The sequence below is a fragment of the Staurois parvus genome, unplaced genomic scaffold, assembly GCF_062004578.1.
Source record: "Staurois parvus isolate SC_StPar_1 unplaced genomic scaffold, SC_StPar_1.0 ptg000011l, whole genome shotgun sequence".
In the NCBI taxonomy this organism is placed as follows: Eukaryota; Metazoa; Chordata; class Amphibia; order Anura; family Ranidae; genus Staurois; species Staurois parvus.
Window position 1 is genome coordinate 27,179,045 of NW_028317807.1, and position 25,944 is coordinate 27,204,988.

The 25,944-nt window shown below is 44.2% G+C and overlaps 1 protein-coding gene across 1 annotated transcript in view; it reads right to left on the reverse strand.

Annotated features, from left to right (window-relative positions):
• Nucleotides 1-25,944, reverse strand: part of ITGB2 (integrin subunit beta 2) — a 109,337-nt gene that overhangs the window by 47,524 nt on the left and 35,869 nt on the right. The window contains exon 3 of the mRNA XM_089671895.1: nt 8,296-8,356. Within this exon, the coding sequence (XP_089528021.1) occupies nt 8,296-8,356 (61 nt within the window). The remainder of the gene's footprint in view (nt 1-8,295; nt 8,357-25,944) is intronic.

A 25,944-nucleotide genomic window follows, 5' to 3' on the forward strand; every position in this document is an offset into this window, starting at 1 on the left:
GGCTGCACCATGGCTCTTTAGCCCTAGGTCCTTTCCTCCCTGGTCGAGATGACGGATGGGAGAGATGGAGGGGTTGGGGGAGCGTGGAGCTGGAGGGTGGCCCGGAGGTCAAATATGCTGTCAGACTCAAGTCTGGCTGATGATTCGAGCTAGGGATTAGAGTGGGCATGCGTGTTTTGAGTCTCACCCCAAATTAGGAATCGCTAGTGGGAATAATCCACAACAGATTCCAGGGCAATATGTAGTCCATGAGGGTCTTAGGGGTAAGATAGGTAAGGGTAAGATAGGTAGGGGGAAGGGAGGGGGGGGAAGTGGGGTCATGGGTGGGTGAACAGAGGGGGGGTGGGGAGGAAAATGGGAGGAAATTTAAGGAGGGGAAAGGAGAAAAGGGAGAACGTCTATATCTGTCTTCCTTTGACGGGAAAGTAGGTAGTGTAGTGAACTAACAGTAGAAATGAGCCTAAATAAATTTATGACATATAATGTGAAAGGGTTAAACTCTCCAACAAAAAGGCACAAGATAATGAGGGAAATTCACCAACATTCCATAGATGTAGTGTTTCTTCAAGAGACACATATAACTCAAGATAAACGTCAAGTTATATTCAAAGCATTATCCAAGGTGGTATTATGCTGATTCTCCAATTAAACAGGCTAAAGGAGTAGCAATTTGGTTTTCAAAAAATGTAAGGTTCACCCTGGAGGGGAGATTAGAGGACCCCGAGGGTCGATTTCTGTTCCTGAAGGGAAAATTACAAGGAATTGAATTCACATTAGTTAATATCTACTGTCCGAATAAAAACCAAGTAATATATCTGGAGGGTGTGTTAAGAAAACGTCTTGAATTTAAAAAGGGTACCCTGATTGTGGCAGGAGATTTAAATTTGTGTATGGATCCTCAATTGGATGCATCATCAGGTATGCAGAGAGAGGGGGGTAGGAAATTAAAATTATTGAAGAGGTTATTATATCAATGCCAACTGACCGACACTTGGAGAGTAAAACATCCAAGAGAAAGAGGCTATACCTTCTCTCTGGTACATGGTTCATATTCAAGTCTGGACTATATAATGATCGACATAGACAACTGGAGTCGCTGGTTAGTTCCAACATAGAAGTTATGTCCATTTCTGATCATGCTCCTGTCACAATGAGGTTACAGGTAGGAGGGGAACAGGATGAACTAACTATGTGGAGAATAAATGAGATGCTTATACAGGATCCTGAAACAGAGACAAGGCTAAGGCAGGAAATTGAGACTTTTTTCGAGCTCAATGAGATTGAAGAGGTTTCAGTGGCCACAATTTGGGAGGCACACAAAGCATATATTAGGGGAATATTGATTTCAATAGGAAACGAAAAAAAGAACGAGGGAAAAAAATAAAGATGGTGATAGAGGAGCTCCATAAGTTAGAACAGTTGCATAAAAAGAAGATAGATACAGATATTTATCAGAAGATAATTTCCAAAAGAGAAGAAATAAAAGATCTTATGGAACAGGAATTGAGAAGAATATTTAATAGGGTTTCAAAAGAAAGATAAAGGGAACAGACCAGGAGGTTAAAGTAAAAGAAATTTAAAAACTTCATAGAAAAAATTCAAGACGAAAAAGAAGAAATGGTTTATACCACCACTGATATTGCCAATAGGTTTCAAAAATATTATAGTGGACTGTACGATGTGAGCTCCAGAAAATAAAAAGAAATGGAGGATGAAAAGAAGAAAATCAGGCAGGAATATTTAAAGGAGGCGGAGTTACCAAGAATAGCAGAATACAAATTAGAGGCCTTAGAGAGAACTATTACCCCAGAGGAAATCACCTTGGCCTTAAATAATATGGCAGCAGGAAAGAGCCCTGGCCCGGATGGATATACGGTGGGATATTTTAAAAAATTAGAGATCCCCTTGTCCCTAAAATGTGTGGTTATATGAAAGCAGTAGGGGAGGGGCTGGAAATGCGGGAAGAGTCACTGCAAGCCTACATAACGATCACAGTGAAGAAAAAGATAGCTCACAGTGTGCCAGTTATAGGTCTATACCCTTATTAAATATTGACACTAAACTGTGCTCTAAGGTTCTGGCAACTAGATTGAAGGAGCTGATGCTGGAGTGGATACACCTGGATCAGGTAGGATTTATTCCTGGAAGAGAAGGAAGGGACAACGGCCTGAGATCACTGCTCCTCTTACAAAAAGCAAAGAGAGAGAATCAGCCGACAATATTTCTGTCGATGCCGAAAAGGCTTATGACAGGGTTAACTGGGGGTTTATGTTTGAAACGCTAGAGGCTTTATGATTAGGGCCTAAAATGTTAAGGTGGGTAAAAGGGTTGTATAACGTTCTGCCAGCGGCAGTTAAGGTTAATGTATCCCTCTCTCAGTTTTTCAAAATGTACAATGATACTAGACAAGGATGTCCACTTTCTCCTTTATTATTTTTTCTATCCCTGGAACCTGTCCTGGCGAGGGTAAGAAAATGTGTAGATATAGTAGGAATAAAGATAGGGAAGTAGAGCATAAGGTAGCAGCATATGCAGACGATATGTTATTCTATATTGTAAATCCTAGAATAACGTTACCCAATTTCCTGAGATTTTTAAAACAGTATGGCGAGCTATGAAACCTGAAAATAAATCCTGCAAAGTCAGAAATTTTAAATATCTATACACCAAAGCTAGAGAAACTGAGTTTACAAAAAGATTTTCCATTTACCTGGAGGGAAAAAGGAAATAGGCTATCTAAGAATAAGACTAACACCTTCAATAAAAGGCCTATACCAGGATATTTTATCCCATTAATAAATTAAAGGAGGAGCTGTGGAGACCTTTAAAGGGAAGAGCCTCCTGGATAGGTCGTATAAATCTGGTAAAGATGGTGATAGCAACAAACATCCTGTATAAGTTTCACATGCTTCCAATACACCTACCAGGGTCTTTCTTTGGGATAATAAAGAAGATGATACTCGGGTTTATATGGGCTAATAAGAATTAGGTAGGAGGTATTATGTAGGGCAAAAGTTAAGGGGGGATTGGGGTTTTCCTAATGTTAAGAAATATCATTTAGCGGTGTTATTATCATGAATAGTAGATTGGACATTTAATTCACATAGGAAAGGTTGGGTTAATATGGAAAGGATTTTAAGTAAGGCACAGTTGGAGAAGATAGTTTGGATTCCACATACATTTCACACATTGGATGTGAATAATAGTCCATTGACAAATACATTTGTAAGTGTTTGGGATAGAATGTTCAAGCAAAAAGGATGGAAATATAATTCAGTATTGACACCCTTGGTGGGAACGGAGTATTTCCCCCCCAGGGAATGATAATATCTCAGGGAAATGGATTAAAGATAAAAATGCACTTTTGAAGGATATTTTGAATGAAGGGAAATTGCACACTTTTTTAAATTTAAAGAGGAAAAAAAGATTTATTTTTTACATTAGATGAGTGGTGGTATGGTCAATTAGTTCATTTTGTTTCAATGCTCCCACAACCACTGAGGACATCAGAAGATCAGTATCCATTTGAAAAATTGCTGAATGTAACTACAGGTCCAAAACAATCCACCTCTAGGATTTATAAGATCCTTATGGATATGGAAGGAGCTGATCCTCCCCAGTTCTGGACAAAATGGGAAAAGGAACTTGGAATAGAATTGAATGAGCAACAAAGGTATAAAATATTTCATTTAACACACAAGGTAATAAACGTGAGCACAGTTGAAATAAACTATAAACGTTTGGAGAGATGGTATATTACACCGAGTATGGCACATAAACAACAAGTAGAGGTATCACCACTGTGTTGGAGAGGTTGTGGGGAAAAGGGAACAATGGCACATATATGGTGGGATTGCCCAAAAATACAGGATTACTGGAAGGGAATTACCCAATATATTCAGGAAATATGTGGGATTACTGTACAGAGGGACCCATGGACGTACTTATTTTATAATCTTGAGCCTTCAGTGAAACTGCATAAAAATAGGGTACTATATCATATAATCAGTGCGGCTAAAGGCTTGATTCCCAAGTTCTGGCAAGCGCTAGAGCCACCACGAATAAATAATTGGATAAATAGAGTGGAAAATATTTATAGAATGGAGGAGCTATATCACATAGGGGAGGATAAAACAGAAAAATTTAGGAAAACGTGGCATAGTTGGTTACATTTTAAAACATCTAAAAGATACCTGGAATTGGTTGGAGTCTAGGGGGAAATCTAGAGAGGGCTCAATGGAGTACCCGAAAGAGAGAGTGGAAGTGTGAGAGAAGAGAGATGGCTATAGATATACAACTATGAAGAGAAGACGGAAACTGGGTTATAGGACGTGGACTGGGGTAAACGGAGGGGGAGAGAGTGGGGGTAGGGGTAAGGTGATGTAAAATGGAATTTTAAGTAGATGTGAAGTGTCTATGTACTAGATTGTTTCTTTCTTTGTTTTGTACTGGAAAATGTTATAAATTTAAATAATAAAAACATAAAAAGATGGTAAAATTATGACCATAAAAGATTTAGTGAGGGTACATTTTAACTTTAACGCATGGGTAAGTAAAATTTGAGAACTAAATTATGTAAGGTGAGCAACAGCGACATTAGCATAGTTAACGCACTTATACAGAAAGTTTGCATATCTGAGCAAGGCCAAACTAAATGCAAAAAATTCAAATCAGATATACTGTAGGACACATATGACTTTGAGCTGTCATATAGACAATTTAGCTTTACATCCATCATAGGACATTCAATTTAATAATTACGTGGGTGGCCTTAATACAGTTTTCCTTGTTCTGTTAGGGTGCACTCACAATGGCAGTTTTAACATGCCAGGGCATGGTTGACAACCAGGCTTGGTTCATTTGTGTAGTGTGAGTGTTTCAAACCATACTAGGGAATGATTAAAGTAGTTGTAAACCTCCGGAATGATAATTAACAAGGTATATCATGATAAAGTTTGTACCTGCCTTATTCTAAAGCACCAAGTGTAATTTCTGTCTGCTCTCTCATTCCTCTGCTATCTGCTTGAGCCACTTTTGACATTCTATGTTGACACCCCGGGAGACAACCCAGCACCCCCACAAGCTCACAGAAGGTGATTGACAGAATCAGCTGTGCTTGTTTCCCTATGACACTAAGTAGAAATGGGTGTATTTATTCGTCTTTACCCTCCACTCAGGTCATAGATTACATTCAGCTCCCTGCTCTATGCTGTGCAATGTGTGAAATTAGATCCCCAACCCCTGCCTCCTGAATAATACTGTGTAAATTCTGTGCTTTGAACGGCTGTAGAGAAAAGAGGAATGCAGATAAACATGTACAACTTATGTATGAGGATTGGTGTCATCTTTGTGTAACACCTAAGGCTAATCACTTCAGTGGGTATATGTAAGGGTTTACAACCAGTTTAAGTGGACTGTGCCCAGGACCATGAAGAGCAGGTGTTCCTGGGCCAGGTCTACTTGTGGTCCAGTACTGTTCATTTTAGGCAAGCCATAGATGAGTAGAAAACCAAATGTTCTGTCAAACAAAAAACAAAAATGTTGTTCGTTTTTTCATAAGATTGTGCCATCGTTGTTTTGAAATTTGCCCTGCTAAAATAGTATTTTTTTTTTATCAGAAATTATGCTACACTATATTGCCAATAGTACTGGGACACCCCTCCAAATAATTGGATTCAGGTGTTCTAATCACATCCATAACTCTCAGGAACTCAGTGAATTCAAGCGTGGTATCGTGATAGGTTGCCACCTATAAGTCCATCTGTGCAATTTCCTTGCTACTAAATATTTCACAGTCAACTGTTAGTGGTTTTATAACAAAGTAGAAGCAACTGGGAACAACAGCAACTCAGCCACGAAGTGGTTGGGCACGTAAAATGACAGAGAGGGGTCAGTGCATGCTGAAGCACACACTGCACAGAAGTTGCCAACTGTCTGCAGAGTATATAGCTAAATACCTCCAAACTTCGTGCGGCCTTCAGATTAGCACAAAAACAGTGCGTATAGAGCTTCGTGGAATGGGTTTCCATGGCCAAGCAGCTGCACCCAAGCCTTACATCACTGAGTGCAATGAAAAGCGTCAGATGCAGTGGTGTAAAGCATGTCACCACTGGACTCTAGAGCAGTGGAGACATGTTCTCTGGAGTGACGAATCACACTTCTCTGTCTGGCAATCCAATTGATATGCATGGGGTTGGTAGTTGCCAGGAGAACAGTACTTGCCTGACTGCATTGTGCCAAGTGTAAAGTTTGGTGGAGGGGAATTATCATGTGGGGTTGTTTTTCAGGGGTTGGGCTTAGCCCCTTAGTTCCAGTGAAGGGAACTCTTAAGGCGTCAGCATACCAAGACATTTTGGACAATTTCATGCTTCCAACATTCTGGGAACAGTTTGGGGATGGCCCCTTCCTGTTCCAACATGACTGCATACCAGTGTACAAAGCAAGGTACATATAGACATGGGTGAGCAAGTTTAGGGTGGAGGAACTTGACTGACCTGCACCGAGTTCTGACCTCATCCTGATAGAACAATTTTGGGGTAAATTAGAGCAGAGATTGTGAGCCAGGCCTTCTCGTCCGACTTCTGTGCCTGAGCTCACAAATGCACATCTGGAAGAATGGTCAAACATTCCCATAGACACACTCCTAAACCTTGTGGACAACCTTCACAGAAGAGTTGAAGCTGTTACAGCTGTAAAGGGTGGGCTAACTCAATATTGAACCCTACGGACTAAGACTGGGATGCCATTAAAGTTCATGTACGTGTAAAGGCAGGCATCCCAGTACTTTTGGCAATAGGATGTGTGTATTTTTAACCCATTCATCCCCCTACTGTACACTCCCCTTGTCTATTTAAGTCAAAAAGCATGGCCAAAAACATTATTTTCTTACCACAGAGTATTCCACTCTGCTTGCAGACACTATGGCCCTTTATGTACAAGCCTTTCATTACCAGATGTGATGTTGCCTGGTGCTGGGAGTGCATTAGTACATGAGGTGTCAACCCATTTTCTTTATAATGCAAGCACATTTTGTGTATTCCCCTGCTATTTATATATGTTTAGCCCCTTAGTGCTGGCGACTCCTGGCTCTTTAAGGGGTTTGTGATGCCAGGAGGCGGGACGGGGTTTAGGGTCATGTGACCACTGTGATTGGCTGTCACAGCAGTCACATGATCGAATGCTCCAGACAGCAACTAGTGATCGGGACTTTTCCGTGAGGCACCAGTAAATGTGCCAAGAGCACGCAGGACGAAAACTCTTGGCACGCTTTGTTTACATTGGGTGCGCAAATATGTAGCCCCTTGGCACCAAGGCCCAGCCGCTGAGAGACCACATATCTGTGGTCTCCGCCAAGGAGGTAATGTTACGTATGAAAGAACTTTCTTGACAGTGAATTTTCTTTTCCTTCTGGTTCATACTTTCCTGGCTCATGCAAATTTCATTTTTATTTGACTTTTTTGTACGATTCTCTCATCAACGATTAGAAATTGGTGGTTTTTTTTTTTAAAAATCCAACATCTTCAATCAGGCACTTTTGATTGTGACACAAAAATCAAGTGTTGCTGCGGGCACACAAATGATGGGAAAACCGAAAGATATCGACAAGAATTTTAATTTGGTTTTCTACTTGTGTATGGCCTCACTTAGTGTGAGCACAAAGCAGGTCTGAGCACAGAACTCTCCATAGATCACTGAGGAGAGAAGCAGGAATCACTGTGGTCTGGTTGGCAGAAGTGATTATGTAGGTGTGTCCAGGAACACTTACTTATATCCCGTGTGAGTGCAGAACAGCAGAGGGCTGGGTAGGGGGGACAATAAAACTTGGGCACAGGTCTGTTCAACCATGTCCAGTGTGAGTGCACCCTAACCCTAGGTTCACATCTGTGCGGGTGGTGCCGCTGCGGATCCACACGAAAGTCCGTGCAGCCGCACCACTCGCACAGAGAAATGTGGACCCGGGGGCGGGTGCCATTAATTCTAATGGCATGCCGCCCGCACTGGAAAACGCAACCGTACTGGGAACCAAGGTTCCCGTGCTGGCTGCGTTTTCCAAAGAGGTGCAGGGACTGCTTCCCTGCGTGTCACGGGCATGGGAGTCCATTCAAATTAATGGGCTCTCGTGCCCGTGCAAAATGTGGCCCGCATGGCCGCATATATGTGAACCGGGGGTAATGTTACCGTGCACACATACTGAGCTTCTACTAAAGTGTAACATATACTACAGTAAAACTTGCAAGTATAGAAAAATATGGAAAATACAAAAAAATTAATAAAAAAAAAACAATATTTACTCACCGACACCAGAAAGGATAACTTGTAAGTGTAACGCCAGAAAAATCAAGAGCAAAGACATTTCCTAAAAAAATAAATACAAGGATTATACAAATTATTGCCATTCATTGACAATGAAAATAACATAGGCATTCGAGAACTTGCGTAGTAGCACTGGTGTGTGAGTACTAAGAGATGAGATAGCTTGCCTAGAAAGGCTATAGTCCTCTAAGACCTGTGACAATTATCAAATCAAAATAAATCAAGAAATCAAACTAGCATCACAGTACCCCCTATGTCCACCAGGCTGTGCAGTTGTACAACCGTATATTGCATTTCTAACTAAGGTATTTATGATATTCAAAGCAAAATAAAAACTAGCGGTATAGCTACAGTATAAAAGAAGTTACTCACATTCAACGGGACTTGTTCTGTAATGTTTTTTCTTTTCAGCATTACAGAACCAGACCAGTTGAGTGAGTCTAATTACTTACTCCTAGCTCTATCATATAAATGAGAACCTTCACAGATAAAAAGCTGGTGGTGTTGTCAGCAGCTAGCAATTAACAAGACTTCTGATTAAAGCGTATTTACTGTGATTTTATAGCTATTAAAGTAGATGTCTCTGTACATTTATAAATCTGCATGAATACATTCCAGACATTTCAAAACATACAAGAGCAGCAAAATTAAAAAAAAAATTCTACACCCAAAAATGCAGTCCTTCTGTGGCAGGCAAGTAACTTTAGTAACCTAGGCTGAGATAAAGTCATCAGTCTGCTGCAGGCATGAGGAAGCTTTGCCTCAGTCTCCTATGTCCTAGTAATCAGACAACAATGCTGTAACTTTGTAGCAAACAGTAAGGTTATAGACTGCTGCAGGGGGTTGTTCTGTATCCAACATTTGTGAACACAGCCAAGAGCTCTATAGGCAACAGGATTTAGACTTCCATTTGTAAAGCGCGATTTGCACGTGTCATGCATAGTGCAGCACATTTGCTTCAATGGGCTGCCCTTGAGCGCTACTCACCCAAAATAAGCTCCTGCTCCTTTCTGTAGGACAAGAGTAGCATGATTTTTAACTGCATGTTATGCTGCAACTGTCGCACAACAATTGTGGGAAAAATTGCATCGCTTTTGTGGTGACATTAACGAATAATGGCACCAAAAAGCACATTACGTGTTCTGCCGTGATTTGGAATTGTGAACAAAATCACAATTGTGTATGCTGTCAAGAATAATGTCTGAACAAAGATATTGATTGTTTTGGAGAGAAAAGCAAATAAAGAAATTTCTAGGCTTTTTTTGGGCTCTGTGAGAGGCATGAATATAGGTAAATGTTGCAGTGAACATTTTTTATGATATAGTGGATAGGGCCGACGGAACCTACTATTGTCAAAAAATTGTGTTCTGATAGCTGTACTGTATGTAGTTAAAGCGGAACTAAACTCTCTTTGCATTAAAGCCAGGACCCTGTATTCACTATATCTGGTCTCCCACAGTACACAGAAAATGGAAATGCAATTATTTTAGTAAATATAAAGTGCTAAATACCTTTCCTCATCAGAAGTTAGAGCAGTCTTGTGACTTCTATCAGTGTCCAGCAGAGAACTGGTTAAAGCTTGGAGGAGATGTTTTCATTTGCCCCTATGAGGCTGCAGGACCCCTGACCCTCTGTCTGGACAGTGCTGATTGGCCTTGTGCTGATCACATGCACTCTCCAAGGGAAAAAAACTATCAATACACACCAAACTGAACATGTGCAGCTTGCCCGCAAGGCTCTGTTCTATCAGGAGATGAGTCGGGGACATTGGAAGAAGGGGAGGATCAGAGAAGACAGGATTAAACATCCTTTTTACCCAATGCAGAGGATTAACCCCTTAGGTTCCACAGTGAGTATAACAAGCATGCTTTACTGCATATACAGACTGATTTTACTGTTGTTTTGTAACACGTTAACTATTTTAATCCTTATGTTGCTAGTATTAGTAAATAGATACAAAGTTATATTATATTTATTTATTTTAAACTTTTTTTTACATTTCTTCAGTTGCTTACTGGTTCCTGGCCTAGGCCAAAATTATATCATGATGTCATATATCCCAGGAATCTTCGTGGACTTTTTTTTACTTTCATCTGAAGAAGGCAGAGAGGAGAATTTTTTTGCTAAGCGCATCTATCTGCCTACATGAATAAAGAAGTGAAACCCCTCTGCTACCTCAATAATGAGAGAGAGGAAGAGAAAAAAAAATGCACACAAGCAGAACAAAAAATAAAAATAGTGTGATGATAGTGGCTTCTGCTAACATCAAATTGTGTTCCCACAATAGTAAAGCAAATTGAAAATAAATAAGTGATGTAGCGCTGCTAAATAATAGCTACAAAAATTAAAAGAGTTTAGCTGAATAAAACGTCCATAATGAGTCCATATATGTAAAATCAATCAATTTGTAATAAAGATTCTTCCATAATTCATGTACTTCTTGTACTGATCTCCCAAACACCATCAAGTAAAATAGTGCACATAACATATAGTGCCACCTCAGTGCTCACAGAACTCTCACCTCAGAGCACATGGAAATGCGCTTTACGATATCAAATAGACAAAAGGATTCTTCACTTTTGCAATCCACAGCCATGTGATAGTAATCAACCACCTTTGAGCTTTCAATAGATTGTCAAACCAGAGCCAGGGATCTGTCCCTTTAAGGGTGATGGAAGTCACACATTCCTATCCTTAATCCCTTCGTGCCGGCGCCTCCTGGCCCTTTAAGGGTTTCAGAAGCTGGGAGGTGGGGTGGGGTTTAGGGTCATGTGACCGCTGTAACACGCCATCACGGCGGTCACATGATCGGGAAAGGTCCCGATCGAAAGAGGAGATCGGGACCTTTCCGTGAGTACCGGACATGTGTGCTGGGAGTGCAAAGGGTGCGCGCTCTCAGCACATATGTTCTTTTTTAATAGAACGCAAATGTACGGCCACTTGGCGTCTAGGCCCAGACGCCGGGAGGCTGCACATTTGCATTCGGCCAGCGTGAAGAGGTTAAAAGGGAACAAAGGACACTCCCATGGTGCAGTATGTACTAATATAAAAATTTATTAAGAAGCAGTAATACACTCACATGTAGTAAATTAATAAAATGCCATAAAATCATCAGGTGCAGGCTTCTGCCTATATGCCTGAGCTAAGAGTTGGTGGATTCAATGAAGTAAACACTACATGAATCATCTGCCCTTAGTCAAGATGGCTGCAGCTAGAAATGCTAGGGGGTGTTTTTCAAAGTGATTTCGCAAAATAAAGCATGGAGACATGGATGTGAATGTGAATATTAAATAGCTTTTTCAATTAAATAAATCAATTTATAGTGCCGCACTCCTATTTTACTATATATATAACTTAATCCAGTCTTCTCTCAATCTAATAAATACATAAATTAATACCTAAAATAATACATCAATCAATGTAGCTTGTGAATATAAAATAAATTATAAATCACTGTGACTTGTGAATCAATAGGAAATAAATTAATATAAATAAATCAAAAACCTTAATTCATGTGACTAATAACACTAAATCAAAAAATCCTTAATCAATGTGACTAATGAATGGATGAAAATTAGGTAAATGAAACCTTAATCTGTGCCAATATAATCGTGTGTGATCAATCCATCAATTTTGTGCAAATTCATATATAACTGTGCAAGTACAATCAATAAAGTGCATAAATAAAGTCTTTAAAACATGTGCAATGTGCAGGTGAATTCCTTATTCCCTCTCGCCAGGTGCCGTGTGGTCTCCCTATGCGCTCACCTTAATATTTGCCTAAATATATTTAGGCAAATAGACCTTTAATCCTTCCAGGATTGATGGGATGATACTCAAGTATAAGATGTTCCACAGGTGGATGTAGATCTATTGGAATCCTCCTGTGCTCTCCTCTCTCTCCATGTGCAGCTGCTCATAAATGGATGTTTTGGTCAGCTCTATGAGAATCTCCTATTTCCCCTCCTGGGGTCACCTCCTTCTCATATCCTCCTTTCACCAGTGTGGGGAATATGGGTCAGATGAAGAAAAGAAGAAAAAAGACCATGGTGCCTTATCCTTTTGTATAAAGGAAATTTATTTCTGCCAGTGGCGGTATAACACAGCGGTATAATGCCTTTTTGTGATCCAGGACAGCGTTGGTAATATCGGTCAGTAGTGAGTGAGTAAAACTCTGCCTCTGCCTCTCTGCCTGCCTCTGTCTACGCTGGAATCGCCGAGCCTCTCCGATACAACGTCGTGACATCGGAGCCCCTCCCCTCTGGGGAGGGGCTCTGACGTCACAACGTTGTATCGGAGAGGCTCGGCGATTCCAGCGTAGACAGAGGGGAGGGGCTCTGACGTCACGACGTTGTATCGGAGAGGCTCGGCGATTCCAGCATAGACAGAGGCAGGCAGAGAGGCAGAGTGCTCTCTGGGGAGGGGCTCTGACATCACGACGTTGTATCGGAGAGGCTCGGCGATTCCAGCGTAGACAGAGGCAGGCAGAGAGGCAGAGGCAGAGGCAGAGGCAGAGTTTTACTCACTCACTACTGACCGATATTACCAACGCTGTCCTGGATCACAAAAAGGCATTATACCGCTGTGTTATACCGCCACTGGCAGAAATAAATTTCCTTTATACAAAAGGATAAGGCACCATGGTCTTTTTTCTTCTTTTCTTCATCTGACCCATATTCCCCACACTGGTGAAAGGAGGATATGAGAAGGAGGTGACCCCAGGAGGGGAAATAGGAGATTCTCATAGAGCTGACCAAAACATCCATTTATGAGCAGCTGCACATGGAGAGAGAGGAGAGCACAGGAGGATTCCAATAGATCTACACCCACCTGTGGAACATCTTATACTTGAGTATCATCCCATCAATCCTGGAAGGATTAAAAGTCTATTTGCCTAAATATATTTAGGCAAATATTAAGGTGAGCGCATAGGGAGACCACACGGCACCTGGCGAGAGGGAATAAGGAATTCACCTGCACATTGCACATGTTTTAAAGACTTTATTTATGCACTTTATTGATTGTACTTGCACAGTTATACAGTATATGAATTTGCACAAAATTGATGGATTGATCACACATGATTATATTGGCACTGTCAGGGCTCCCGGGTATGACCAGAGGTGTGTGACTGACGCAGGGAAACGCAGACTTCAGATATGTTATAAACAATGTAATTTATTAACACTAACCATACAAACATAAACGCAGTACAATACTAAAACATAACACAGTGCAAACAAACCAACCAACCACCCACAGATAACAGTACATACAATGCAAGCGTCGTCAGGCAGGCTGGGTCAATATCAGTCGGGCAGGTAGGTACAGGGGGAGCAAGCGGAGAATGGTCGGGGTCACAGGCCAGGTTCAGCAGGTAGCGGGCAGCGTGGTACAGAGGGTCAGGCAGAGGAGAATGGTCAGACAAGCCAGGGATCAGAGCAGGGTCAGCAGAGAATCAGACAGGAACAAAGAGCAGGAACAGGATACAGGGCCCAAGAGAAACACAACACCAAGGCAGAGTATGCAGGTCTGAATGTCCCTTAAATACACCAGTATAATTAGTTCCAGGTGTTTGACTGGCTGCAAGGTTGAGTCTCTGATTGCTGGGAGCACCCGCTGGCCAGCCCTGGTACTGCAGCTCATAAGGCAGCTGAGTCCCACTATTGCTGGCCAGTCCATTCCTGACAGTACCCCCCCTCAAGGAGTGGCCTCAGGACGCTCCAAACAGTCCTAGCTGGGCAAAATGTTCCACCGCCCGGGTCTGGTAACTGGCGGGATATCAAAGACTGGCACACCGGGCAGGACTTCGGGCAGCGGCACACCGGGCAGAGGCACATCGGGCAGGACTCTGGGCAGAGGCACATCGGGCTGGACTCCGGGCAGAGGCACATCGGGCTGGACTCCGGGCAGAGGCACATCGGGCTGGACTCCGGGCAGAGGCACATCGGGCTGGACTCCGGGCAGAGGCACATCGGGCAGAGGCACACCAGGCAGAGGCACACCGGGCAGGACTCCGGGCAGAGGCACATCGGATTACCAGGCGAAGCAGCAGGCAGCGGGCCACCAGGCGGAGAAGCAGGCACCGGGCCCCCAGGCGGGGCAGCAGGCAGCGGGCCCCCGGGCGGGGCAGCAGGCAGCGGGCCCCCGGGTGGGGCGACAGGCATCGGGCCCCCGGGCGGGGCGACCGGCATCGGGTCCCCAGGCGGAGCGGCGGGCGCCGGGCCCCCAGGAGGGGCGACAGGCATCGGGCCCACAGGCGGGGCGACGGGCGTCGGGCCCCCAGGCGGGGCGACAGGCATCGGGCCCCCAGGCGGGGCGACAGGCATCGGGCCCCCAGGCGGGGCGACAGGCATCGGGCCCCCAGGCGGGGAGACAGGCATCGGGCCCCCAGGCGGAGCGGCGGGCGCCGGGTCCCCAGGAGGGGCGGCAGGCATCGGGCCCCCAGTCGGGGCAACAGGCATCGGGCCCCCAGGCGGGGCAACAGGCATCGGGCCCCCAGGCGGGGCAACAGGCATCAGGCCCCCAGGCGGAGCGGCGGGCGCCAGACCCCCAGGCGGAGCGACAGGTCTCGGGCCCTCAGGCGGAGCAGCGGGCGCCGGACCCCCAGATGGAGTGACAGGTCTCGGGCCCTCAGGCGGAGCGGCGGGCGCCGGACCCCCAGGTGGAGCGACAGGTCTCGGGCCCTCAGGCGGAGCGGCGGGCGCCGGACCCCCAGGTGGAGCGACAGGTCTCGGGCCCTCAGGCGGAGCGGCGGGCGCCGGGCCCCCAGGCGGAGCGACAGGTCTCGGGCCCCCAGGCGGAGCGACAGGTCTCGGGCCCTCAGGCGGAGCGGCGGGCGCCGGACCCCCAGGTGGAGCGACAGGTCTCGGGCCCTCAGGCGGAGCGGCGGGCGCCAGACCCCCAGGTGGAGCGACATGTCTCGGGCCCTCAGGCGGAGCGGCGGGCGCCGGACCCCCAGGTGGAGCGACATGTCTCGGGCCCTCAGGCGGAGCGGCGGGCGCCGGACCCCCAGGTGGAGCGACAGGTCTCGGGCCCTCAGGCGGAGCGGCGGGCGCCGGGCCCCCAGGTGGAGCGACAGGTCTCGGGCCCTCAGGCGGAGCGACAGGTCTCGGACCCCCAGGTGGAGCGACAGGTCTCGGGCCCTCAGGCGGAGCGACAGGTCTCGGGCCCCCAGGCGGAGCGACAGGTCTCGGGCCCCCAGGCGGAGCGACAGGTCTCGGGCCCCCAGGCGGAGCGACAGGTCTCGGTCCCTCAGGCGGAGAGGCGGGCGCCGGACCCCGAAGTGGAGCGACAGGTCTCGGGCCCTCAGGCGGAGCGGCGGGCGCCGGACCCCCAGGTGGAGCGACAGGTCTCGGCCCTCAGGCGGAGCGGCGGACGCCGGACCCCCAGGTGGAGCGACATGTCTCGGGCCCTCAGGCGGAGCGGCGGGCGCCGGACCCCCAGGTGGAGCGACAGGTCTCGGGCCCTCAGGCGGAGCGACAGGTCTCGGGCCCCCAGGCGGGGCGGCAGGCGCCGGACCCCCAGGCGGAGCGACAGGTCTCGGGCCCCCAGGCGAAGCGGCGGGCACCGAGTCACCAGGCACGACAGTGGGCTCCGAATCAACTGGCATGACCGCGGGCACTGGGGCAGACATTGAATCGTCTGGCTGGACAGCGGGCATCGGGTCACCAGGCATCAGGTCATTTGGCTTGACAGCGGGCACCGCGTCATCTGGCAAGGCAGTGGGCTCCGAGTCAACAGGCACGACAGTGGGCATCGGGTCATCAGGTACCGGATTGTCTGGCTCGACAGCGGGCATCGGGTCACCAGGTATGACAGCGGGCACTGGGTCACCAGGCATCAGGTCACTTGGCTTGCCAGCGGGCACCGCGTCATCTGGCAAGGCAGTGGGCACCGGGTCACCAGGCATTGGATCGTCTGGCTCGACAGCGGGCATCGGGTCACCAGATATGACAGCGGGCACTGGGTCACCAGGCATCAGATCATTTGGCTCGCCAGCGGGCACCGCGTCATCTGGCAAGGCAGTGGGCACCGAGTCACTAGGTACGACAGGGGGCTCTGAGTCAATTGGCACGACAGCGGGCACCGGATCAGGTACCGGATCATCTGGATCAACAGCGGGCATCGAGTCAACTGGCCTAATAGGATCGTCAGGCTGGATCAGTTCATCACGCTGGGTAGAGGCATCAGGCTGAATGCCGGCGTCCGGCTGAGTAGAGGCTTCAGGCCGAGTAGAGGCATCAGGCCGAGTAGAGGCTTCAGGCCGAGTAGAGGCTTCAGGCCGAGTAGAGGCTTCAGGCTGAAGAGAGGCATCAGGCTGCGTACAGGCATCAGGCTGAGTAGAGGCATCAGGCTGAGTAGAGGATTCAGGCTGAGTAGAGGCTTCAGGCTGAACCACGGAAGGCAGGTTCACTGGTTTGGATACTGGCAGGATGGTATTGGTTGGAAAGAATTTTCGCTTTTTTCTGGTTTTAACTACTGGAGCACTGCAAGTAAACGCAGGTCTGCAAACGAATGGAGCAGCTGGAGACAGAGAAGAACTGGAGGATTGAACAGGAGAGGGAGCAGTTGCTACAGAGGGCTTTTTTACAGGGTTAAAGGCAGGATAGGTGCAGCGAGTGGGAACAGGGTACTGACATGCGGTAGATAGCAGGGCAGGAGGAGCTGTTGGGAATGCAGGAATAGAGTTTTGAGGAAATAGATTAGAAGCAGGACTGGGTTTTTGTAAGCTGACTGAGGCTGGGTGCAACAAGTCTGTCCATGTCTGCAGTATGGGTTGAACAAAGCTGAGCTTACACAAAGCCTGTCTGACCAATGACTGCACTGCGTTTATACAATCTCTTAGTACCTGTGGTGAACATGTGGAATAACGCTCCTGAAAGTAACCCACATCATCCTCTAATAACCACACCAGGGACTCTACCTGGTCTGCACTAAATGGTGGCAAAAATTCATCCCTGCATTCGGGGGTACCAGATGAAACCAACTCAGCACAAACCTCAATCAAAGGCTGCACCTCAGAGAACTCTGTGCCCTGATCTACTAGAACATGAGCGAGCCGTATACATTCTAGCAGTTCATCCCGGGGATACTCCTTCAGAGTTTGATAAGCATACTCCCTGTCATCAAACACTAGCAGATATAAATACGCAACCTCATCCAGATCCATCCTTCCCATCAACAAGCCAAGATGGCTTCCCTGTGCAGCCACTTCTGGTCAGGATTAGCCTTGGTGTAATGTCAGGGCTCCCGGGTATGACCAGAGGTGTGTGACTGACGCAGGGAAACGCAGACTTCAGATATGTTATAAACAATGTAATTTATTAACACTAACCATACAAACATAAACGCAGTGCAATACTAAAACATAACACAGTGCAAACAAACCAACCAACCACCCACAGATAACAGTACATACAATGCAAGCGTCGTCAGGCAGGTAGGTACAGGGGGAGCAAGCGGAGAATGGTCGGGGTCACAGGCCAGGTTCAGCAGGTAGCGGGCAGCGTGGTACAGAGGGTCAGGCAGAGGAGAATGGTCAGACAAGCCAGGGATCAGAGCAGGGTCAGCAGAGAATCAGACAGGAACAAAGAGCAGGAACAGGATACAGGGCCCAAGAGAAACACAACACCAAGGCAGAGTATGCAGGTCTGAATGTCCCTTAAATACACCAGTATAATTAGTTCCAGGTGTTTGACTGGCTGCAAGGTTGAGTCTCTGATTGCTGGGAGCACCCACTGGCCAGCCCTGGTACTGCAGCTCATAAGGCAGCTGAGTCCCACTATTGCTGGCCAGTCCATTCCTGACAGGCACAGATTAAGGTTTCATTTACCTAATTTTCATCCATTCATTAGCCACATTGATTAAGGATTTTTTGATTTAGTGTTATTAGTCACATGAATTAAGGTTTTTGATTTATTTATATTAATTTATTTCCTATTGATTCACAAGTCACAGTGATTTATAATTTATTTTATATTCACAAGCTACAGTGATTGATGTATTATTTTAGGTATTAATTTATGTATTTATTAGATTGAGAGAAGACTGGATTAAGTTATATATATATAGTAAAATAGGAGCGCGGCACTATAAATTGATTTATTTAATTGAACAAATATGAACACAAGTAAGTGAGTCTGTGTAAGTGCCAGCGCACCAAGCACATTATATCAGTAGACAATTATTTACAACTCACTGAATACCTCATATATAATAGCTCACAAGTATTCACTTCTCACATAAATAGCTTTTTCAGTTTGCGGTGTTCAGATACAGTTATGTTCCACTTTTGTGATAGTATTTATTTATTTTTTAACAATCAGGAATGCTTTATTAAAGAAAGGCATGTCATATAACATTAAAACAGAAAAACAACGGTTGACACGGCATAACATAGAAGTTTAAAGGATCACACATTATATCCGAAAAAAACCAGCGTCACCACATAAAATACATGCAGAATGTAATGCATCACTCATGGGCTTGACCATAACATTCTTAGTATGAAGATCAACTCTGACTCCTCAGGGAGAGGGAATTTGTTGGGGGGAAGAAAAAGGAGGGGGGGGGGGAAGAAACAGGAGAACACGGGCCTTGGGGGGGGATATCTAGAAAATATCTGTGAAAGCCAAAGGGTATATATGCACCACCCAACTTAAAGTTGGATAGAGAAGAGCCTAACCAGCCCCATCCAATTGGATCACCCACAGCTGCCATACTTTATCATATTTCCAGGGGCAGCCTCGTAGAATCAGCTTGTAGAGGGGAAGAGTAGTGTTAATCATGGTTTTACATGTCTTACATGTCTGGGGATGCAGTAGATGTGCATTTACAAAAGGATTTCCTTCTTAGTGTAGAATAAAAGGTAAGAGATCAATAATTTACTATGATGTGTGTGATGATGCTGAAGTATTATGGGTGGTCATTGGAGTTTGTTATAGGCCTCCCAGTGTTAATGAGGAGGTGGAGACTCCTTGCACAGATCGAAAGGGCTGGGACAGAGAAAATAATGGGGGATTTTAATTATCCGGAAGTTGACTGGAGTAATGGTACTGCAGGAACAGTTAAAGGGCAAACATTTTTAAACCTACTACAGGGTAATTTTATGGTACAGTTCATAGAGGCCCTAACTAGGAATGATGCTTTGCATAATTGTTTGGTAATCTCAAACCATGCAACTTATTATGAATGTCCATATAAGAGAACATCTGGGTAGCAGTGACCATAACATGATTTAATTTATTGTTAGCTGTAAACAGCAAACATATACGGGAAAAATAAAAGCACTCAATTTTAAGAGAGCTAATTTTCCAAGGCTGAGAGGTGCTCTCCAAGACTTAGACTGGGAGGGAATATTGATATCAATGAACACAACACAGAAATGGGAGTTCTTCAAAAAGACTGTATGTGAACACACTGCAAAATATATTCCCATGGGCAACAAGTTTAAAAGACTAAAAATCAAACCTATGTGGCTTACGGCCAAAGTTAAAAAAGCTATAGATAATAAGAAAAGAGCTTGTATTAAATATAAAAATGAAGGAACGCTAACATTGTTTAAATATTAGAAAGAATATAACAGAATTTGCAAAAAGGAAATAAAAGCCGCAAAAATTGAAAACGAACAACAGATTGCAAAAGATAGCAGGACAAACCCCAAAAAATTCTTCAAATATATTAATAGTAAAATGGTCCGGTCCGAGCATGTAGGCCCTTTACAAAATAATCTAGATTTGGTGACTGGGGACAAAGAAAAGGCAAATTTATTAAATACCTTCTTCAGCTCTGTGTATACAAAGGAGCATGGGGGAGCTCTTGTCCATAATGGGCATGGTATTAGCTCCTGATAATCCACATTGGCTCACAATTGATATGATCCAAAAATACTTAGACAGAATAAAGGTGAATAAAGCACCTGGACTGGATGGCATACACCCACAGGTCCTTAAAGAATTGAGCTCTGTCATTTCAAAGCCATTGTTTCAAATTTTTCTTTAATGACTGGCATAGTACCACTGGATTGGAGTAATGACTGGCATAGTACCACTGAATTGGCGTAAGGCCAATGCGGTGCCAATATTTAAAAAGGGGTCAAAATCTTTACCAAGTAATTATAGACCTATTAGTTATCTTCTATAGTTGGGAAGATACTGGAGAGTTTAATAAAAGACCACATAGATAAGTTCTTGCTGGAAAAAAATATTTTAAGCAACAGACAGCATGGATTCATGAAAGACAGAAGTTGTCAAACAAATCTAATTTCTTTTTATGAGGAGGTGAGCAAAACCTTGGACAGAGGGGTGGTGGTGGACGTGGTATACTTGGATTTTGCAAAAGCGTTTGACATAGCTCCCCATACATGGCTAATGTGTAAGGTAAAGTCTACAGGCTTGGAAAAATCTGTATGTAAATGGACAGAAAACTGGCTAAAAGATCATATTCAGAGAGTAGTGGTTGATGATTCATACTCTGAATGGTCTAGGGTTGTCAGTGGTGTACCCCAAGGTTCAGTGTTGGGACCCTTACTTTTTAATATATATATATAAACGATATAGGGTCTGGGATTATAAATACCATTTCAGTCTTTGCAGATGATACCAAGCTGTGCAGTGGAATAACGTCCTTACAAGCCGACCTTAGTGCACTGTTTAATTGGGCAACTATGTGGCAAATGAGGTTTAATGTTGATAAATGTAAGGTGATACTCTTGGGGACTAAGAATATGCATGCATCATACATACTAGAGGGTGAACAATTGGGAGAATCAATGGTGGAGAAGGATCTGGGAGTTCTGGTAGATCACAAGCATAATAATGGCATGCAATGCCAAGCTGCGGCTTCTAAAGCGAGCAAAATCCTCTCTTGTATTAAAAGAGGTATAGACTCCAGAGAGAGAGATATCATTTTACCCCTGTACAAATCATTAGTAAGACCTCATCTGGAAAATGCAGTTCAGTTTTGGGCACCAATTCAAAAAAAAAACATTGGGGAACTGGAGAAAGTACAGAGAAGGGCAACCAAACTGATCGGAGGTATGGAGGAGCTCAGCTATGAGGAAAGATTAGAGGAACTGAATTTATTCTCTCTTGAGAAGAGGACATTAAGGGGGGATATGATCAATATGTATAAATACATCAGTGGTTCATATAGTGAACTCGGTGTAGAGTTATTCACCCTGAGGTCATCACAGAGGACAAGGGGGCACTCTTTATGTCTGGAGGAAAAGAAATTTAATTTCCAAACACAGAAAGGTTTCTTCACAGTAAGAGCTGTGAAAATGTGAAATAGACTCCCTCAAGAGTTGGTTCTGTCCAGCTCAGTGGATTGCTTTAAAAAAGGCCTGGATTCTTTCCTAGATACACATAATATAACTGGATACTAACATTTATAGGTAAAGTTGATCCAGGGAATATCCGATTGCCTCTCGGGGGATCAGGAAGGAAATTTTTCCCCTGTAGGAGCAAATTGGATCATGCTTTGCTGGGTTTTTTGCCTTTTTCTGGTTCAACTGTGGGTATAGGATTATAACTTTTTTTTTTTTTAATGGTTGAACTGGATGGACTTTTGTCTTTTTTCAGCCAGACTAACTATGTAACTATGTAGTTAAATTTAGGCAGGATCATTATTTTGATAAGATTTATACATCCCAAAAGATTAAGGGATTTATGATAGTATTTAATATGTGAATTTAATTTTTAATTCACAGATGTGTTTATTTATATTTTTCTTCACATTTACATGCAGGCTGAGCTGTTCAGCAAACATTACAGTTACAGGGGTTAGAGAAACCTACTGCTTTCTGTGATCAGTTTTTATTCATATTGTTTAAAAAACTTAAAAAAAACCCCAAAAAAAACAAAAAACGGTTTTAACTACTTAATAAGCTGGAGTTGAGCTTTAAAGGGGTATTAAACCCAAAACTAATAATGTAATATATTACAGTTTACTAGTCCTTAGATGTGATTAGTTGCATTAGTTTTTTTTTTTAGGCTTTATTACTCTCTGTTTTCTCCTTGCGATCTGGCCAGTAACACATTTTCTGTGTTAGTGCCTACATTCTGGCTGGAGGAGCAACACAAACAACTTTGGACAGCATCGTTGTCAGTTTGGGGGGAGGGGAGTTTTAGATGTATCAGCAAGTTTTGCAGAATTAGACAACAAAACTGCAGCCAAATGCCAGCTAACACTTTTTACAGCAACAGTTTTGTTCTATATGGGATAAAGTTTTTACATAAATAAAAGTTAACCATTGTAAGAACCTGTGTCAGTGGTAAATGGTTTGTCTCAACCCCCTGCTACATCTGCAGGACAACATATTCTGTTGAAAAACAGCAGACTTACTGTGGCTGGATCACCAGGTGAAAACAAAGGAAAGAAAGTCTAAAAATGAAAACTAATGCAGCCATTACATCTAAGAATGGGTCATTTAAAGTCCATCTGAAATTACATGCCCACAGGGTGACAACACTGTTCAACCCAGAACAAACAGCATTGTCAGTTATTGGGAGGATCAAACCTAGTAAAACCTCTATTACAGGGGAGACTCAGATAAACAATAAATGCTCTGTTATTGCTATTGTCAAACTGCATTATATATAGTACCTCAATTTTTTCTTTAACTCTAGTTCTACATTAAAGACATGTTAGCAGTTGAATACTTCTCAAATCAAAAGAGGTGTACTTTAAAAGGGTGATTCAACATAAATGGCATCTGTTAAAATATATAGTTTATCAATAATTTGCATGCTGGTTTTGTCAGTTTTACAGTTATCTTTGCCCATTGGATAGTATTTTCCTTATATCCTGCTCTAGTGATGGCAGCCATCAAGACAGTATATATTTTCAAATGAGACAACAAGAGCAATAAACACATTTCTTTTTAAAAGAGGAAGGAACAATTTGGGACATTTTCCAGATTTTTATTGCTGTGTGTTGTTGTTGAGGAGATTCACTAATTCCAGAAAGGACATTGACAGCATAAAACAGATACTGATGTATCAACCATGATATTTTCGGTGACAGAAAAATATGTAAATTTTTTAACCGCTAGCCTACAGGGCACTTATACCCCCTTCCTGCCCAGACCAATTTCCAGCTTTCAGCGCTGTCGCACTTTGAACGACAATTGCATGGTCATACAACACTGCAGCCATATGAAATTTTTATCATTTTTTTGTGACAGATAAAGCTTTTTTTTTATGGTATTTAATCACCACTGGGTTTTTTATTTTTTCTTAAACAAACCAAAAACCACTGAAAATTTTGGGGAAAAAAAACATTTTTTTCTTAGTTTTTGTTATAAAATGTTGTAAATAAGTGATTTTTCTCCTTCACTGATATGCGCTAATGAGGCTGCAGTGGTGGGCACTGATAGGCTGCACTGATGGACACTGATAGGTGGCATTGATGGGCACTGATGAGGCACTGGTAGGTGGCACTGATGGGCATTGACAGGCATCACCGATGAGCACTGAAAGGCAGCACTGATACATGGCACTGATATATGGCACTGATAGGCAACACTGACTGGCACTGTTAGGCGGCACTGGCACAGCACTGATAGGCGGCACTGATGCACACTGATAGGCGGCACTGATGCGCACTGATAGGCGGCACTGACTGGCACTGATAGGTGGCACTGATTGGCAGCACTGATAGGCATTGATAGATAGCACTGACTGGCACTGATGGGTGACACTGAAAGGCAGCTCAGATGGGCACTGATATGTGGCATTGATGTGCACTGGTAGGCACTGATATGTGGCATTGATGTGGCACTGATGGACACTGGCACGAGGCACTGATGGACACTGACAGGTGCCACTGCTGGGGCTACACTGATCATCAGTGCTCTGATGATCAGTATACATGTCCCCTCCGCGGAAAGCCGATTACCGGCTCTCCTCTCGAGCTGTCAGCGTGACAGCTCGAGAGGAGAGAAATGCCGATAACCGGCATTTCCCTGTTTACATGTGATCAGCTGATCACATGACCGAGCCGACATCTTCGGCTCTTTCCGTGATCGGTGATCCGCTGTGTCCAATCACCCCGCTGCGCGCTCCCTGAGCCGCGCATGCGCAGTGAGAATAGGTGGAAATCATATGATGTCCTCCCAGAACAAGAGAACCACCTTGCGCCCGTCATTGGACTATATGGCGGGTGGGAGGTGGTTAAAGAAATTAGAGCAGGGGATATCTAAAACAAAGCTAATACCATCAATGTGATCTTTTCCAACACATAGCCGTATCCTATATAATAATCCCATACAAGTAAAAGTACCAATCGGCAGTTAGGTATTTCCTCTTGCCAAAAATGACAGTGACCATATAGTATTGGGCTACTTGACAAACATATATAAGAGCTTTCACACTGAAGCGGTTTTCCCGTACTGCATGTGCAGATCAGTGTACTTGCAGGTTTGGGTAGCTGCACTTTCCCATAGAGTTCTACAGTGCCTTGAAAAAAGTATTCATACCCTTTGAAATTTTTTATGTTACAACCAAAAATGGAAATGTATTTTATTGGGATTTGATGTAATAGACCAACACAAAGTGGCACATAATTGTGAAATGGAAGAAAAATGATAAATGATTTTCATATTTTTTTACAAATAAATATCTGAAAATTGTGGTGTGCATTTGTATTCAGCCCCCCTGAGTCAATACTTTGTAGAACCACCTTTCACTGCAATTACAGCTGCAAGTCTTTTTGGGGATGTTTCTACCAGCTTTGCACATCTAGAGAGTGACAATTTTGCCCATTCTTCATTTGCAAAATAGCTCAAGCTCTGTCAGATTGGATGGAGAGCGTCTGTGAACAGCAAATTTAAAGTCTTGCCATAGATTCTCAATTGGATTTAGGTATGAACTTTGACTGGGCCATTCTAACATATGAATATGCATTGATCTAAACCATTCCTTTGTAACTCTGGCTGTATGTTTGTCCTGCTGGAAGGTGAACCTCCGCCCCACTCTCAAGTCTTTTGTAGACTCTAACTGGTTTTCTTCTAAGATTTCCCTGTATTTAGCTCCATCCATCTACCCATCAACTCTGACCAGGGGCGGACTGACCATTTGGAAACTCGGGCACTGCCCGAGGGCCCAGAGTCAGTAGGGGGCCCCATGAGATGCCCCTGGTACCTTTTTCATAGGCTTTTTTTAGTTTGGGCAAGGACACAGGGGCCCCATGATCCCCTATTGCCCGGGGGCCCCATGAGTTGTCAGTCCGTCCCTTACTCTGACCAGCTTCCCTGTCCCTGCTGAAGAAATCATCCCCACAACATGATGCTGCCACCATGTTTCATGGTGAGGATGGGGTGTTCAGGGTGATGTGCAGTGTTAGTTGTTCGCCACACACAGCGTTTTGCTTTTAGGCCAAAAAGTTAAATTTTGGCCTCATCTGACCAGAGCACCTTCTTCCACGTTTGCTGAGTCCCTCACATGGCTTCTCGCAAACTGCAAACAGAACTTCTTATGGTTTTCTTTCAACAATAACTTTCTTCTTGCCACTCTTTTATAAAGACCAGATTTGTGGAGTGCATGACTAATAGTTGTCCTGTGGACAGATTCTCCCACCTAAACTGTGGATCTCTGCAGCTCCTCCAGAGTTAACATGGGCTTCCTGGCT